The following is a 19,070-nucleotide window of genomic DNA, read 5'->3' on the forward strand; positions in this document are numbered from 1 at the left end:
GAAAAACTCCTACAGCTCACAAGGAGCAGAAGTTCTAAGAAGGGAATTCTTACTAAGGCCCAAAACGAAATAAAAAGGTTGATGCTGAAGTCTAACAATTATTACGATCTAGTAAAGGGCAGAATCGAAGAATTCAAACAATTCTTCCAAGAGTTCCTCTGAGGATGCCCATGCCGCTTATCATTCTCAACTTCGTGACGCAAACGAAATGAGAGTCCAATGATTATTTTAACGCAGCAGTTTTCCGTTAGGAAGTCTAGGAACGGATTTGGCACGTGATGTTGGTAACTGAATCTCGTCGACAGCTATCGAAACAAGATTGCTACAGCCTCAAAAGAGTTCCATCCTAAGGATTCAATTAGCAACGCCGGTTCTCGTGCCAATTGAAAGTCATCAGGCCGCTCGAGAAAACGTTCGTCGATTGCAGTTGGTTCCCGCGCGAGTTCAATTTCAGCCGCTAAGACGAAGACCGCCGCTACACGAGCAGCTTTACAAGCCGAAGCCGCCAGCCTTGAAAGGTTCCACGCCCTCCAAAAGGAAGAGCTAAGCCTCCAGCAACGAAGAACATCTTTGGAATTCCAAACAGAAATTGGAAAGGCACGAGCTGAGGAGTTGGTCAACGTAGAAGCAGAGGCAGATCGCGAGGCAACCCCTACCTCTTTAGCTCCAGCTGTCAACCGACCTACGTACTCCCATAGCGATAGTGAAGTTCCTAAAGTTAGCAAACCTCTTATTCCGAATGCCGACAGTTGGCCATGCGATGACCTGAACTCAGTAGTTAAGCCATCTTTTCTTATCTGCTTCGTTAAAGAGGAACGTGCGAAAGAGGAACGTGGTCCGTCCGACACGTTTCACGAAAGTTTGTTAGCTCATTAAAACCAGCTGAATTCCGTGATGCAACAGTTACTTCAGCGACAACAAGAGAGCAGACTTGCCCTGACACTCCCTCAACCAGAGGTACGTACTTTCAGCGGAGACCCTATCGAGTACTGGGGATTCATACGAACCTTCCAAAACGTAATCGAAAGCAAAACCACCAGTGATAGCGCAAGATTATACCATCTGGTACAATATACATCCGAAGAAGAGCAAGAGTTGGTGTCCAGCTGTTTATCTATGAAACCTGAGGAAGGATATCAGGAAGCTAGAAGTCTACTTAAGAAACGATACGGTCAAAGCTACTGGATTGCTACTGCTTACGTCAACAAGTTAAAAAAGGGACCACCCATTAAAGCAGAGGACAACTCTGCACTACGGCGGTTCTCGTTTCTGCTCACTGGCTACAAGAATACTCAAAGGGAAATCGGCTATATTAGCAAAAAGGAGAATCCAGATACCCTGAAAGTGATCGTTAACAGGCTGCCATATGGATTGAAACTGAAGTGGCGTGACGTCGCAGACAGGATCACCGAAGCGGAAGAACGGGAAATTACAATAGAAGACATAGATGGTTTCGTTACCTCAAAGGCTCGTGCTGCCACACTCGCCATCTTTGGAAATGTTACAAAGGACAACCCAGTACCTCCCAGGGGATCGAAGTTCAGAAAGAAGCCACCCCCTAAGGTGTCCAAACTTCGCCATTGACGCGGTCTTTCAGCAGGAACCCACACACCAGTTAACGGTTATAACCAAAAATGCCCTCTCTGTAATGCCCAGCATTGACTGTCCCATTGCGATGAGTTTAAATAGAGGTCTTTGAAAGACAGATTTAACTTTGTCCGCTCCAAAAACATTTGCGATAACTACCTTGTGCCTGGCTACTTCTCCAACTCTTGTCCGAAAGAAAGCTTCTGTCGTGTAACTGGTTGCAATGTCTACACCAAACACTCCTCCTTCTTGCAGCCAAAGAATGACTGACAACTGCTAATATCGCTTCCGGCTTCCGGAGCTAGGGTAGCCAGTGGTACAGGGGCTACACAGCTACTGGACAATCAGAGGGTTCACAACGGCTTTGCTGATGAAAGAAGTGAAGCTTTAGGACCACACAGCAAACAAAATCAAGCATCCGCAACCGGTCTCGCTACCTTGCCAATTAAAGTGAAAGCAAAGGGCTCTTATCGGATGATTCAAACCTACCCATTTCTGGACAATGGCTCCAACGCATCTTTCTGTTCAGAGAAGCTACAGCAAAAGAACTGAACTTGTCAGGAAAAAAGACCACGGTGTCATTAACGACTATGGAAAGGGAGAACAGCAAAACCGATTGTCGGGTTGTAAGTTTAGAAGTACTGGACTTGGATGAGAAGAATCTCTTCGAGCTCCCAGTCCTGTTCACAAGACCAAGTCTGCCTGTTGCTACCGAAAGTGTCGCAAACCAACAAGATGTCGAAAAGTGGCGATACCTCTCCGAAGTGAAGATCCCCCATATAGATGCGGATGTCGGCTTGCTCATTGGCAGCGACGCCCCAGAAATCCTTGAGCCTAAGCAGGTTATTCCAAGTCAGAATGGAGGACCTTACGCTACAAGAACCACCCTCGGTTGGGTGGTTAATGGTCCACTAGGCAAGGTTACGAACGCTAACACTCGCACTGCTAACTTCATTTAGGCCGACCTGCGGCTAAATGAACAGTTTCAGAGTTACTGTGATATGGAATTCAACGACTCTGCATACAGTGAAGCTAGATCGATGTCCGCTAACGATAAGCACGTCATGGAGTTAATGAGGGACTCTATCATCTCTGGAAAATGGCCACTATGAGCTTGCCCTACCCTGGAGGAACGACCCTCCTTGTTTAGAGAACAATAGGTCGGTGGTCGACCACCGCCTCAAGCTGCTAAAACGACGCCTACCAAGAGACCCAGAGCTGAGGTCCAAGTATAAAGAATGCATGGAAGACCTTTTGAAAAAGGGATAAGCACCTAAACCTTAGATCTTACTTCTGAGGATTTTGTGTTTCATCAGGACAATATTCCTTTGTTGATGATTTTCTTTATTCTCATTACCTGAATACTTAACAATGCATCGATGTTGACAAGAGAAATCAGATTTTGATTATAATAACTTCATGTCATGTACTATTTAGGATCTTTTTCAAAAGTAGCCGAACTGTACTCCGAATCGTAGTTCTATTTCAAAAGGTTCCGGGGTAGGAGGTTTTCTACAATGCGCATTTTAGATGGGGGTTTTCAGGCAGAAAAACTGAAAATGAAGTCTATATCTGATCTGAAACCACCAAAGTCTGCATAAGAGCCAAGTAGCTCATCAAGCAGGAGCTTATCCCGGTTTCTGTAGCATGAAGTGACTAGGAGTATTTCTACTCCTCCCTGGAAGGAACTCAAGAACGGGTGTAAGTCAAATACCGCATCTCACACTCTCTTTGATGGCAATACCGTTAGTAAGAGCTCAATGATCTTAGACCTAGATGGTGTAAAAATACCATGGGGATACTCCTAGAAAAATTGGGTGGGGTTGTGCGGCGAGCTTCGTGAAACCCTTGCCCTATTTAAAACCAAAATGTGCAATTTCCCCTTCCCTGTTTCAGACACACCCGACCCAAACTTCGATACCCCATTTCAGAGTGTGACAAGCCGTTGCGGCAGGTGCACGGTAGACGTAAGCATAGTTTGAGTAGCATCTTCTTAAAGCATCCCCAATCCAAGTCCAGAGTGCACAAACCATACCCTATTACACACCAAAGTGGTTCAAAAACTATACCCCTTAGAGCCACACATACCTTTATAGCTCATATAAGGGAGCGCCCCCACCCCTGGATAAATAGTCCCAATCTAACAGGAAATGACACAGCATATTATTTGGATTACTCCCAATCCAAATGATTCGGTCTCCATATAACCCTGATTAAATCGGGCCATAAAAGCAATGAACATGAATTTGTTTTAAACGCCTAAAAGGAATAATATTATGCCGTTTTTGAAGATTGTCGATTCGCTGTCAACAGATCATAACCGATCTGGCTACATACAACTGACAGTTAGCCTTCATCTATTTGTTTTTTGCTTAATTTTTGACCTTAATACAGGACTAGATATTTATAAAGAGTATCGCTATACTTGAAATTTCTTGCCGGCGTAAAATAAAGTAAGAATCAAGTTTGTTCCGTTTGGTGGGGTTTTCGAGGTGTCGCATTTCATAGCATGGTTTTGTGTTTTTCTACGGATAATTTACAGTGTCAACAAAGAAAAAAGCGAAAAAATAAAGCTAATTACACACGAGAAATGTAGGAAACACTCGCCTGCAGTTCATGTTTTCTACATTTGTTAAATAAAACATGGGTTTTTGACCAATCAGAGCACGCGCAGGGTCCTATCTATATTATAATCTACGATAAAGAAGACAAGAGAGTTCCAGATCTTTGAGAGTCCTTGCTCATTCACCGTCCGGCTGAAGAGAGACGACCCTATACCTTTGGCATTGAGTAATGAGTGCCGTGCAGCGAGCCTATGCTCTTCCGAGATTTCCCCAAGTCAAGTTCGTCCACCCGTTATTCGTGTATATTCAACAGCACCCAAGCTGATGGTCCATATCCGTCCCTAACCGCGCAGTTCCGCACGGAACTCCTTTCGTTACAGTTCCTACAGTAGGCATGCATGGGAATTCTTGGTTTGAGCTTCAGAGTTCCAGTTTTAGCCGGTTTCGTGCTGCTTACTGCGCCTTTCAATAACATGCGGACTCAACCGACAAATGCGTTTTTCGCTACCGTCAATTAAATGCTCGGCGGCTCCTCCCAGCTTCCGACTATGTTGTCTGAACTGTGCTCGACGATTTGATTTGATTATCGCGCGCTCGGCAGTAGTCGGAAGCTGGGAGGAGCCGCCGAACATTTGATTGACGGTAGCGAAAAAAGCATTTGTTGGTTGAGCTATAAATTTTAGAGTCCGCATGTTACTGAAAGGCGCAGTGAAACTTAACTTGTTCTAGGTTCTTCCTTGCAGACCTTTCATTGGACTTTCGATCTTAATTTTCAAGTATTGGCGTGCATATATTCAGTGTTGTTAGATTGACTTTGTCAAGCCAGCTAATGCCTGTCTGGCATACTCCAAAGTTAGGTCGGGGGCTAGGTTTGTAAACCCAAACAAGTCTACAGATCATTTCTTTACCTAGAAATATTGAAGCTTGTAGTTCACTGATTAGTAAAATAGCTGCTCGCTAGAGTAATGTAGGTTTTAGTCTGAACTCGTTCAGAGAATTGATAAATAAGTGCTTGCTGAAGACTAGCTGAACTTCTATACTAAGATCCCGGATATACATTCCCGGGGGATAGTACTCCCTTATATGGGCTCAGGATAGTACTCCCTTATATGGGCCCAAGCTCCTGTATGGGCCATATAGGTATGTGCATAAAAGAACAAGGATGGATTAAGAAGATTATTACGGATTACAAACGACGAATTTAAAAAAATTTAGGCTAAACTTTTCAAGATGTGATAACCGTGACGTAGCTCCTTTAACACCAAATTGCTAACTTGAAAATTGCTCTGTACGAGTCTGCGCAAACATATTGAAGACTTCACATTAATTCTAAGACTAAATTTATTAGTGGAAAAGAAAACAGTTGGTCCATTAAGGTTTTTCCGTGTACGCCTTCTCTGCCCTGGAATTCATACAAAATTTAATTCAGTCGAATTTAGACAAATTCATATTTCGCGATACGCGCGCCTTTTGGACAAATCAGATTCAACGGAGTGTATGTAGATTACGTTTTAAGTTAAAACCAGATAAAAAATTAAAAAGAAAAAAATAATAATAAGTATGTTCTAGGAAACTCGATAATTAAACACAATAAGTTACAACAACATCATCATCACTACATATAGCGCCTTCCAGACGTTCAGTTAGTTGGGGCGCAGCGCGAAAAACGGCGAGCAAAAAAAAAGGAGAGAACTGCGGCGCTTCTCCTCTATTTTTTCGCTAGCCGTTTTTTACACTGCGCCCCAACTAACTGAACGCCTGGAAGGGGTTGCGCTACTTATTACAAATATTTCCCAACAGTTCACAAGACAAAATTTAACATAATTTTGAATCAAACAATTGAAACCGAATATTCATTACCATCTCAGTGCAGTCATCCTTTAACTTTGGTAAAACAGATAATTGAACATTGTACAATTTTACAAGTGACTAGTAGAGCGAAAATCAGGAGAAAGCAGGAGCAGAAATGACCAATCAGAACCATTCAATTTGTTGCTAAATATAGCTGAGATCAAAAACAATAGCTCGTCAAGTTATGGTCTGCCATGGCAACTCGTAAGTATATGCAAATCACAAAGACAGACCATAACTGCTCCATGGACACCTGCATGCTCAGTAGTTGTCATTAACAATAGATACAAGAAAAGAGCTTAAGAATAGACCATTTTACAGTTGTCTGATCAGTGACCTGGCCTTTGAACGGCAACGAGGCTGCAGGTGACCTTGTTTTGATAAAGATCTCACCTCGATCAAGTTGTCGTTATGCTAATTAGTTGGCATTTAAATGAGAAAAGAAGAGCGGTCTGTATCAAAGCAAGGTAGGGTCACCTCCAGCCTCGCTTGCATTTGTAGGCCAGGTAACTAAGCACACAACTGTAAAATGGCCTATTTATCAATTCGCTTTTTAAATAAAAGTTCCAGGGCTATCCACAGTGTTTGCGTTTTCTTCAATAAGTGGCTTTGAATCTTTGTAAGAAGTGGATGGCTCGTCAGGCTGGGTTTCCTGTGCCTCGCTCTTTTTACTAAGCACAGGATGTTCACCATCTCCTATGTGCAATTGTAAAAGGGGAATCGATTCTTCAGTGCCTGCTCGGCTATGCATGCTGAGTCGTTTTTCTTCCTTTTTCTTTTCTGCGCCACGAGTCGTCTTTGCTTCCTCCGTTTTGGTCATTTTGAGCACAAAAGCGTTATCCTTTCGAGCAACTAAAAGCAAATCACAAAATGTAACGTAGTTGTACAAAACAATAACTGTCACGGAAGACACAGGCCGAAAATAAATTATTTAGAGAAAGACCGACTTTGAAACACAGTGAGATTTGCCGGTTTTGTCTTTTCAAAACAAGCTTACGATGGATGTGAAGGAGTAGTGCTAAATACATGCTAAATACATCGATACTTAAACAAAGTGATTATTATTATTATTATTATTATTATTATTATTATAGTAGAAGACTAAGTTTTTAACTGTTAAGGCTTCTGAGACTCCGCAGCCCTTATTTGAGAGCGTATTACCGTTGGTCTCATTTGCTGGTAAACAGCTAAATTCTCATTCAAGCCTTGGCACCCGTTGAGACCCTCTCGATTACGATGGTTCACAGGAAACATAACACGACGTTGGGATTAAAACTGACTCTAGTAAAACAACAACTTTGAGTCGCTAAGGTAAACCTACCCTCATTTTAGGCCCGGGGGTACTCCCTGTGAGGGGAGGCTCCGCCCGAAATAAAGGGCACCTTTTTCAGGCATCGGGTATATAAAAGGGTAGCGATTTCACAAGCTGAGGTGTATGAAAGGGTAGAGAAATCTGTCATTTAGTTATTTGAAAAGGCCTTTAATTAAAATATTTCGAACAGACGCATCTTATAGCTGTTTGATTTCATTTATTGAGGATTACATAAAAGTGAGAAGAAGATGTCCTTTTTAGGCCATCTACTTATAATATTGGCAGGTTATGAAAGCACGTGAATGGAATACCTTTTTCAATTACAGGTATACGAAAGGGGTACCTGTTCCATCAAAATGGTATACAAAAGGGTAATGGGTTGGACCCCACCCTGGAGCCAAAATTGTAGAATACCGTCCCCTCCCCCCCTTGAAATTTTAGGTCAATAACAGCGATGAAGGTTTCGACTGTTTGCCGTTCAGATAAGCCATTGCTGCGCATTAACATTCAACTGACGTATTTGACGTTGTCAATAATGGCCAAGGACATCTTCATTCTTATAAATCCTCGTACACCACACTTATATTAAGTGGCTAATTTATAGCCTTTACCTGGACGTTTTCGCTTCCTGAGACTTGCTCTTCTGAAAAATAAAAATTGACGTAAAATTGTGTCTTCTTAATTAATTTCAAGAATTCTTCTGAGTGCTCTAGTGGTCAACAGATCAAAACCGAATTAGCTTTTTTTGAAAATTGAAATAACTGAACAGTTGCGCAGGCCATATAAGTTGGTAATCTAAATGTTTGACACACTGTGAGTGCTGCAACTAATGTAAGGCTAAGGATATAGATAGAGCGTTGGTATTCAAGACTTTAGGAATCAATAACGCTTGACCTAAGAAAGAATATGCTTCAGAGTTCTATGCTTCAGTGTTGTGATGACTTGTTACTCACCCCACCCCCCTCACCCCAGCCACTACCCAGTCGGAAATATCAGTTATGAAAGAACCCCACATCACAGCCTTCTCTAAAAAACTTACGATGAAATTTCTCTAAGAAGCAGCATAAGTTAATAATAGTCACTTATAGCTATGTAATGTATATATATTTTTCTGTAATGTATTTTCTGTAATGTTTTTTTTTTTGTATTGCACTTTATTCTACTGCATTTAGCTTAACATGGTGGTAACCAGCTCGAAAGCCAAGGCCAGTGCTCTCATTACCAAGTACATTTTATCTTTTTATATTTATTTCATAATACCGATGTAAATTCTGTAAATAACGCGTAAAAAGAAAGAAGTTTAAAGTTTGAGGTTTATGATTTTGTTTCAGGACAAATACAAGGCCTACCTCTTCAACTCACGGTTGCCTTTTACAACCATAACTATCACGAACGACACCATCCCAATAAGCAATGCGCAAACCACATAAATTGAAATCTGCCAGCTGTTATCATCTTTCTCATCGGTGGAAGCTTCTACCACGGGTGGTTCATCGGGATATCCCATAGTGCTATGCGAGCCGGGGTTTACCACATGACCATCTTGAGTTTTGTTTGTGGCGTTTTTGTCTCCATGATGAGTGGCATCGCCAGGGTGGACGGGTTTAGTATGGTGCGTGGGTTCGCTAGGGTGAACAGGATGATGGGTGGGGTGTGACGTTGTCATGGCGACTGATTTCTTTCCAGAAGTGTTCATTTCTGATGGTGTTGTGGTTTTTTCTTCAGGCAATTGAGGGGTGGTTAGAGGTTTTGTCGTTGTAGTCGTCTTTTCTATATCTAAGTGTTTCGTCGTTTCTGTAGTGGGTGGCTGTTTTTCCCCTGTTGACCCAGCAGCAGACGACGTCAGGGCTTTCATAGTCTTGGGATGAGATGACGTAATCATATCTGCAATTTGAGATGAAGATAACATTAGAGCTGATATCGCGATATTCACCTCTTTGAAGGAGGTAGATATCATAGTTTGAGATGACGTCAAATTTATTGACTTAGATGACGTAACAATATTAGTTATCAGTAATGATGTCTTGGTGTTCTCAAGTGAAGAAGTCTGAGATAAAGATGATGTCATTTCCTTGTTGACTTGTGGTGACGTCATGATTTGTGTTGGAGTACCCATTGGTGATGACGTCATGGTATTCTTTGACTGTAGTGACGTCATATCCTCTAAATGTTTGGGTTCAGTTGTTGTTTTGAGTGGTGTAGATCTTATAGCTTCTGATGACGTCAGCAACCGTGATGATGACATTAATTTCGTTAGAGGTGGTGACTTCATATATTCTAATTGTTGCGATGGGTGTTTGCGTACAATTGAAGCTCCAAAAGCCTGGGGCATGAGAGTTCTAGAAGAGGTAAATGTTTTAGTATCTCGAGGTGTCGCAATGTCTATATGTTCTGATGGGTTATCGTCTTTTGAGGCGTTGGAGAAAGTTTTCACTGATGCAGGTTCGAGAGCTCTGGATGATGTCGTAGTCTTCACTAACTGAGATGATGTCATCATCGTCTTAGGAAGTGACGTCATTTCCTTCAGTCCCAGTGATGAAGGTTTGATTTTTATGGACGTGAAAGTTTGTACTGTCCTTTTCTCGTCATGTGATGACATCTCGATTGAAGGTGACGTCACTAGTTTGGATGATGTCATTTCCCCCTGGGCTTCAGAAGACAAGACTTGTCTTGATGAAGACTCTTTTTCTTTCGACGCTGCTGGTTTTATAAATAGAGAAGGAGTTTCCTTTATAATAGGGGATGACTCAATTTCTAACACTTTGGATGATGTCATTTTTTCCATGCTTTGAGTAGACAAAGTTCGTTTAATTGAAGACGAAGTCGACTTTACTGGCTTTGCTGACAGAGAGGACCTTTCCTCTTCCTTAACGATAGAGGATGCGGTGATTTCTAAAACTTTGAATGTTGTCATTTCTTCCTTGTTCTCGGAAGAGAAAATTTGTTCAAGGACAGAGGATGACTCGATTTCCGTAAATAGGGAACTTGTCAATTTTTCCTTGGTTTGAGTAAACAAAATTTGCTTTTCTTGAGATGATGGTAAGGTATATGTTGTTTCTTGTTTAGTGAGCAAAGAAGATGCCTCAATTTTCAAAGCCTCTGACGATCTCATAACGTCTTTGATTAAAGATGACGTAGACAAACTGGACTTATCTCTAGGTGTCTCCACCTGCTGGACACCTTCAGTGGCTTCCCGTGACGTCATCTCTCCGATAGGTGATGACGTAACAACCGGATGTGACATCTTAATCAGCACTGGTGTTGAGCTCTTTTCATTCGGCAAACGTTCAACCACCCGTGTTTCAGAATAAGTAGTATGTGACCTTGTTGAATGACCTGTTGTTTCGTCGATTTCATGCTCTTGAGTTGTCGTTGGTATTGCTGTCGCTCTCGTTGTTGAAGCAGATTTTAGTCTGAATTTCGCTGAGCTACTGCCTGCTATTGAGACTTCTGCAGTAATGGTATTATCTGTGCTTATCAGTATGGGCTGTGGCTGCGAGGCTGGTTGTTTTGTGCCATGGTGTGGTGGAACCGTTGATTCAAATCCTAAAATGATGACAGAAAGCTAGAAATTCAAAACGAAAAGCGCCCCTTCAAGCAAGAACTTTTCTTTGAGAGCTTGTTCTTTCTTTATTCATTTACTCATTTCAAGAAAAGATAAATTGTGTAACTGCATAATAAGGTAGACTTCAAACTTTGCATTACACCAGTTTTCAGCATTGCACTGTCTGTCAAATCAAAATCGTTAATTTTACTAGAAGATCAGAGACGCTGTCAGTTGTTTTTGAAGTCAGCTTTTTGATCAAAAATATAGCTTGTTGTTTGTAAGGGACTGTAGGGCTGATATCGAGTTTGTGGTAAAGGTTACCAAGCGAGGTGCGGTAGCTTAGCCGAGTGTGAGACCATGGTGGATTGAAGGCGTTTCTTATTTCGTTCTTTACACAAATATTCAGCTGAATGTTGCAAATTGAAAACAAACTTTTTAGTAAAACCCTTAGTCCCCTACCCCAGCAGGTACGACACCGACTCTTAAACTATCCAAAAAGATGGGTTTGAGACGTTGTATCACATATGCAGATTGCAGTCTGCACTTAGGATTAAATCGCGCTCACTTGACATGAATATCACTCAGGTTAGCCCTGAATAGCGCTTCAGTTAGCCTGTTTATGTTTCGCTCTCGGTAATGGAAATGGGAATGCGATATTAGTTAAAATATCTGCGGTGTGCAAATGTCATACATCGCTCTCAATGCCCCACTTAGTAATTTATATTGCTTCAACAATTGAATACAATGGCTGCAGTATGTTGAGCTGTCGAATTAAGGGACAAAGTCCTGGCTGGAAATATCGTGTTTTAATAAGTATAGCTTGGAGGAAATGGAGCTCGCTATAAACGTGTTTCGATATCTTACCGAAAGAAAAAAAACGGGAAAAACATAGAAATAGCAAGTAAAAAGAAACTATAACGACTGAAAAAACAAAACTTCACCAGAATGGCAATTTTGATGCTACACATCCTGTCACAAAATCAAATTTGATGAACTGTGATCCTCTTCAGTTCAGTGTACTTTTCCCCAAAATTCCTGCTCCATTTGGCTCCGTAGGATCTTATTTGCTTAGCTGGCGACACTTGGCGATATGATATGGAATTTAGAAGGGAAGAAGGATTTTTTGATAATCATCTCGGACAGTCGCTTGAAGGATTTTTATGCTATGATTCTGTGACTAACCAAAGGTTATGATTACAAAGGGTTTAAAGGAGTTCAGTCGCGGTATTTTGAGTTATTTTGGCCACATACAAAATTACCTTTAAATGGTAGGAAACCTAAAAATAACAGTTTAATAAGATAGAAAAACATCCAAGAGATATTGATAAACCATAAAGGAACAAGGATGGCTCAGGATGGAGAAGAATAACACGGATTACAAACGACGAATTTGAAAAATTGAGGCTAAACTTTTCAATATGCGCAAATCGTGACTGAGCTCCTTTAAGAGGTATCCATTGGAACAAATATGACGAAACAGGTTATTGGCATTACATTTCGGGAGCCTGAGAGTACGTTTCTATACGTATTTTGCAGTAATAGCCATGCAAGCTAGGTCATAGTTAATAGAGTGCAATGGTTATGAAGCCCGGCAAACATCAAAGGAGTAAACAAAGATGCCAACATATACGTTGGAAGGTCTCCAATCTATTGCTTCGTGGTCATGAATTACGTAACCAAAACGTTTCTTTTAGTTTGTTTCTCACTCCGAATAGTAAGCAACAATTGTGTTTTGAGCAAGGTCAAGGCCAATAAAGAGAATAGGAACCTTAAGCAATGACAACTGCGACCCCAGGGACTACGTCTAGAGAAAAATGGATTTATATTGTACCTTTGCATTGTGCAACTGTCTGAATCCGTGCTTATTGCGCTAATCAAACTGAAAACTTGCTCAAACTGAAAATGTAATGCTAGCTGTCAGTTCCAAAAAGAAATAACAGAAATTTGCCATCGTGGCCTGTGTTCTCCAAAATACACAGAACTTGTCTTTTGCAGAGGTGCATATTTATTGTTCTGCTCATTAAACATTTTGCTTAGTGACGTTTTCGTTCCAGTGCCGTCATGGTTTGCTCAAGCTCCTTAATAAAGACATACAATAAAGAACTTTGTCGGGATTCATAACATTCTCCTCTATAACTATGCCGGTTAGGTTAACCTCCTTAGGATACAGAACCATGACAAACAGATATTTGTCATCCGTGTTCGTTTTTCGTGTTTTGCACGTGCACTGTACATGTTGATAATTTACCTTTCACCGGAATTACGGCTAGATTAGTATCTTAGTACTAGAGTTATAATATTTCTAATGTATCGAAGAGTTTAAGATCTTCAAACTTCGTCTGAGATATTTTATTGACCAGTTGAGTGGATGATGGCGTGTTGAATACATCGACTATTAAAGGTGCTGTTACCCCAGGCGATAAATCATGTAACTAGTCAAGTAATTTTGTTGCCGGTTGTTGTGAAAAACGTGTTTAACTAAACGTGTTTAGTTAAACACAGTTTAAAAGCTTTTTCGTCGTAGAACCTTCTAACTGAGGTTTCTCAACTTAATATTTAGCATAATGAATGACCTAGTAGTAAAAGTAATGTATGTTTTCTTAATTATGGCTTATAATTTGTGCACAAATGTTTGCGCAGTGAAAATGAATTAAATTAAAATTAAATAAAATTAGCCCGTCAGAGCTTAATAGAACCATGTGTAAAATTCAGTCTACCAGTTTTCTGTTGCTGATTTTCATTTTTTAAAACCTGGTTTAATTAAACATATTTAGTTGGCGTGAAAGGGGTGTCAGTGAATTACGATAAAGTCCATAAAGTAATATTACAGCGTTGCCGGCTTCGTTATGAAAAGTTATGTTGTAGTCTCAGACCAGGTCTTTAAAACCGCACAAACATCGCCTAAAACCGAAAAACCGCAATAAATTTCGTCCAAAAACCGAAATAAAAGCCCTCACTGACAAAGCTTTGGTAGGCTTCAGAATCTCTCTTTCTGTTATTTAACTTTTTATGCGTCAACTTGTTTTACTTTCCGAAGTTCTTTCTGCGTATTCCCTCGTTAGTGTAGAACTCATCATAGCCTAAAAACTTGCCTATTTTTCTTTTGTAAATAGGTTCCACAGGCCTATAACAATGGGAAGCTAGAAAAAAATTGCACGATAAAATGATTTTAGTTCACTTTTGTTTAAAAGAAACGCCACATTATGATGTCGCTTTTTGATTGCCATTGTCAGAATTTCATTTGTGTAGGCACAATGGCAGCCGGACTTAACAAAAATTCTTTATTTTATAACCAAACAAACAGTCTCTCCTTTGCTGTTATTTCACGTGAACGGAGCGAGTGAGCGCAATGTTATTCCCGCAACGAAAAGGGGAGAGAGAAAACTCGCAATTCAGTGAGCTATAGAACTGAACTCGATGGTCCATAGTCTAAGGTCAAAGTCCCCAAAATATTATCCCAGCTGCGTGATATTTGAGAAATAGTCTTTTGCTTTGATGTTATCTTATGCTTTTCTTAGTCTGCTTGGCAGCCGTTACGACCCAAATAACGGCTGCTAAAGAGACTACGCTTGTCATGGATTCCTCTAAAAGAAAGTCTGGGTAGAAGGTTATACAAGAGGTCCCTTGGAATTACAGTTTTCGCGCGACTGCATGGTGTAACTTCCTTGGCAAAACCAGAAAAATTAAACCATAAAATACATAGGGCAGAAAAATCCGAAAAACCGCCATTATTGTTGACAAAAACCGAAAAACAAACACTAAATTGGGGAAAACTCGCAAACCGCCGGCACAAGACACCAAAACCGAAAAACCACGGTTTTTAATTGCGAAAAACCGAACCAAAAATTCGCAAAATCCGCAAAACTGAAAATCCCAACGCCCCCCCGTAAAATTGTTACCTTTACATAATTGTCAAGATTTTATAATACTAGATAACTGCATTTGAAAACGAAATATTTAGGTATTGCGCTCGGACTGAAAAGTTTCCGCTTTATTTTCCTGCACACACACAAAAAAACGCTCGACGCAATTCTTTTTAAAATAATAATGCATTGTACTTCTCTTCAGAACAAAAATATTAAGAATAATAAATCTGTCTGTGAGACATTTGATATTACAACGAGGATATAAATATTGATCGGTGCTTAGAATACATTAATGGGTATAATTAACTAGATTTTTAAATGGTGTTTAATTTTGCTCTTTTTGGCAAGGTTTAAATAAATGACTAAAGATCTTAGAGGGCGGTGAAACGCACATTCAAAGCCTGTAGCTTTGTTTGTAATCGAAGAAACTGAAAAGATCATAGGCGTACGAGCCGGGGGGGCGGGAGGTGTGCAATTCCCCACCAGTTTCAGAAAACGCTGATGATTCGGGCAAAAGTACTCGGGAGAAATCATTATATAAAAGGTTGTCAAGGCCAGGCTTGTAGGCTACTTTCTGTGACGTTTGCCTTGTCAAAATGGAGTTAAGGTCAAATGATAAAAGGATCCAGGTATTCTGTTTTGGAAAAGCCATATATCCTTTTTAATGTGTATCGTGGAAAATAATTTCCATCAGCAAAAACAATGACAAAAGAATCAAAGCAAACCATAGTTAATAGAGGGAAATGGTTATGAAATCCGACAAATTTCTTTGTTTTAGGTTTTTGTTCAATTTTTTGGCCTTGACCGTGCATAAAACACAATATTTGTTTACTCCGTTCTGAGCCAAAAGATTGTGCCCGGTCTTGGACCTCTCAGCATAAATCTTGGCATCTTTGCTTGCTCCTTTCATGTTTGCCGAGGTTCATAACCAGTTTCCCTCTGAAAACTTCGAGCAAACGAAGACCAAGACTTTTGTTTTTGCGGTGGCTCTGAAAAGAGCCATTTTGAATGGCTCCACAAAGAGCCGTTTTAAAATTTTCTTGAACTTTTCGTAGGAGAAAGAATTAACAACCAATTCGGTGCCCGGTCGTTACGAAGTCGTTTCAACGTAATGTGGACGAGACCTAAGAAATTAATTCGAAAACTGTCTGATAGGAGCATCACACATTTCGTCTTAAACATTTAAAAATTTATACAACAAGAAAGTAGCTGTTAGTGAGCAGCCCGTGTGAAAAGAGCAAAGAAAATCCCGTAACTTTATAGGACTAGTTTGCGTGATTTTTTCGCTTTCTACTGTTGAATGAAAGTAAGAAAAAATGTTCTTGTTTTAAATATTGTTCCTCTTTATTTGTATTCTTTTGAAGAACAAATAAGCTGTATGACATCATTTCCAGTTTTTATGAGATTTTATAAATATGCATGCTCAGTTGATTGCTTGTAGTTTATTATTTAAGGTGAAAGATGGTAAAAATATGTTCCTCATAGAAGCTTTATTCAAGGTTTTGAGTAATAATTATTTTGGCACAAGTTTGCGGTTGATTTAATGACCCTTAAAGGTACAACAATAGCCAACCTTAAGCTTGAAAGAATGCACTTTATGTTGTAATATTGTAAATATAACAAGAACGTTGGTGTAGGGCTCTTTTCTAAATTATTCAACCAATATTTATAAAGAGAGGTTTGACGAAGAAGTTTGAAAAAAAGAAATGCATTGACTTAACCATTTTAATTTTTTTGACTAAACCAAAGCTACAGCATTGAATAAACCTAATAAGTTCGTTGTAATTAGTATTGCAATTGCATTCACAAAGATGTCAACCCAGTTATCGAGTGTATCCGTGTTGTCCTTTTATTGATCTTATAAGCGCCTCAGCTAATTTTGTACAAACAAAAGTCAACTTTCGGTTGCATATGACTTACTTGAGCGAACGTTAACAGAAAAAATAAATTACGTAATCAAGGACAAGTTAAAACGCAAACATGTAGTACATATTAAAACTTACATGCAGATTTTGAAATACTGTGCATTTGCAACCTACCTTCAGAACTTGTTGTCGGAATAGTTTCATTTTGACAGGTAACTGTTATTGCCTGGGATAAAATCACAAAGAGCAGCCAGCTAAGTTTTGTGGCACTTTCTGACCTCATGATCCGAGCGTTAATTAGATTTGGCGTTTGATTTCCACAGTTGAAGGGTCTTTCCACGCGAATCGTCCTGCTCGATCTGTTTCAAAGGCACTGACGTAGTGTGATATGAGAAAGCGGTGAATAAGTTATACTTTCCGTGATGCTGGCGTAATGAATGAAGTCCTTTCAACCTGATTGGCGCACATGGACGCACTTTGACGCGACAAATCACTCATACGTTAAATATCGCCAATTTGATTGAAAACTTCACTTGACACATCTATTGGTGAAGTTATTGTTTACTCGATGTTTCAACTTTCTCATTTACGGACCGCTGCTTTTCCGAAGAAAACAACAAACTGACTACGTGACAACAAACACAATCTCATCTCATTGGCTTCTGATTTGGCTAGAAAATTTTTCATCAGATAAATTTATTTTTACAACTCCAAGATTTCTACAGTATATTGTAAGTATATTCGACCTTGTTTGTCAGGAACCAACACTGCCTCACAGCAAGAAAAGCTTCAAGTACGTAACTCTGTATTGTCGCTCGCCAAATTAAGGAGGTTTGACGCTAAAATCTTAACATGCACAGTATATATCATTTGATACTGGAATCGTCGAGTTGTAAGGAATTTAATCTCGAGGTAGCGAGGCAAATTCTCCCTGTGTATTTGCGAATTCCCTGACTCCACGTTCAGTTAGAATTCTCGAGCTCTGTCTCTTAATGTAATTAGAACCTAGAGGATTCCCTTTGTGAGGAGAAAATTAAGTCGTGATCACAGCATTTGTAGCGACTAATATTAATCACGATTGTAAGACGTCACAGCTGGTCAGCGGACATCCATTAATCTCTCACCCCATGTCGAGGCCCTATTAGGGGTTTTCGGGATATCTAAAGAAAAATTAATGGGATGTGGGATGGTTATATCAGATAAAAACGGGACATCGAGTAGGAACTCATTTACTTTTTCAACTGGAAATAACGGGATACAGGGTATTTAGGCCAAAACTTAAGTCCACTTTACGGGATATGGGATACTCGGTTGGGCCCCTTCTCTTTCATTAGGACCCTCTTATTTCTCCTTACATTATCAATGCCTGGTCATGCAGACAGTCGATGACAATAAAGAAAATCGTCAACCACGGGAAGTGAATTTCAGTTCAGTAGCAATATAACTTACACTATTGTAATTTTCTTCGCTACCCGTAATTTGTAATACAAGCGAAGCTATTTTTAGAAAAACGTCACAGCTAATCTTTGGTTACTTTGTACAAAAATAAAACTTACGAAAGCCAAGGCCGGAAAGACTTCAGACTCAACCAATACATATGGAAATAGAACAATGGAAGGAAATAAATATTGCATTCAAAGACTCATGGTTGGCGAGACCATACCCCGCTAATGCGACCACCTTTGGGTCATAAAATAGTGGCTGCCCTAACATTAATAAAATACGAACATGTCGAACTAAGCTAAATGGACTACAAATGGTGTCATAGTGAAGAGGTGGTCGTATTAACAGGGTAGACATACGGTGTGGTCCCACAGTAAAAGTTGAATTTAGCTCCCAAGTGGCTTACTTATTCCGTTTCATTAGATAATCTAAGCCTGCTAGATGACGTAGCACTAAAGAGATCTGATTGGTCGTGGCTCGAGCGCGAAAATTTGTGACCGAGAAAAGACCGTCAATATTTCTCCGCAAAATGTTTGGCCGCTATCTTGAATGTTAGTATTTTCTTCTAATTTAACTCGTTTTTGTTATGTCCCCGTATTAGTAGGGGAGTTTTTCCCCAGCTAGGTGGTTGATGACATTCTTAATAAAGTCTCTATCTATCTATCCCTCCCTCCCTCCCTCCCTCCCTCCCTCCCTCCCTCCCTCCCTCCCTCCCTCCCTCCATCTATCTATCTATGTTTTAAGCAGTGGAACGTCGGGGAGACAAAGAAATTTATACTAAGGAGGTGTACGATAGCCGAGAGGAATCAGCTTACTGACAGTTCTAAATTATCAATATTTAAATTTTAGCTAGCCGTCTTTCAATGTGCACTGTACTGTTCCGCTACAGAAACGTCTGACTCAAATTCTAATGACGTAACTATCACGCAGATACGTAGGTCACTGACGGGCGTTTCTCTCTGTCACAAATTTTCGCGCGCGAGCCACGACCAATCAGATCTCTTTAGTGTTACGTCATCAGTGCGGGTCTTGCAA

General features: G+C 40.2%; 2 protein-coding genes across 2 annotated transcripts; one reads left to right on the forward strand and one right to left on the reverse strand.

Annotated features, from left to right (window-relative positions):
- Positions 1-894: 894 nt before the first annotated feature.
- Positions 895-1,584, forward strand: LOC149101419 (uncharacterized). The gene has a single exon (XM_089275904.1). The coding sequence runs from the start codon at positions 895-897 to the stop codon at positions 1,582-1,584; it is 690 nt and encodes a 229-aa protein (XP_089132030.1).
- A 3,890-nt stretch (positions 1,585-5,474) lies between these two features.
- LOC110049736 (uncharacterized) lies at positions 5,475-18,701 on the reverse strand. Its single transcript, XM_089276015.1, has 4 exons — positions 16,767-18,701; positions 8,664-10,860; positions 7,926-7,957; positions 5,475-6,854 (listed from the first exon to the last, which is right to left on the reverse strand). The coding sequence occupies exons 1-4, from the start codon at positions 16,873-16,875 to the stop codon at positions 6,556-6,558; spliced, it is 2,637 nt and encodes an 878-aa protein (XP_089132141.1). The 5' UTR covers positions 16,876-18,701; the 3' UTR covers positions 5,475-6,555.
- Positions 18,702-19,070: the final 369 nt, after the last annotated feature.

Source organism: Orbicella faveolata, unplaced genomic scaffold (assembly GCF_042242905.1).
Source record: "Orbicella faveolata isolate gen_17 unplaced genomic scaffold, um_ofav_v1 contig_4, whole genome shotgun sequence".
NCBI lineage: Eukaryota > Metazoa > Cnidaria > Anthozoa > Scleractinia > Merulinidae > Orbicella > Orbicella faveolata.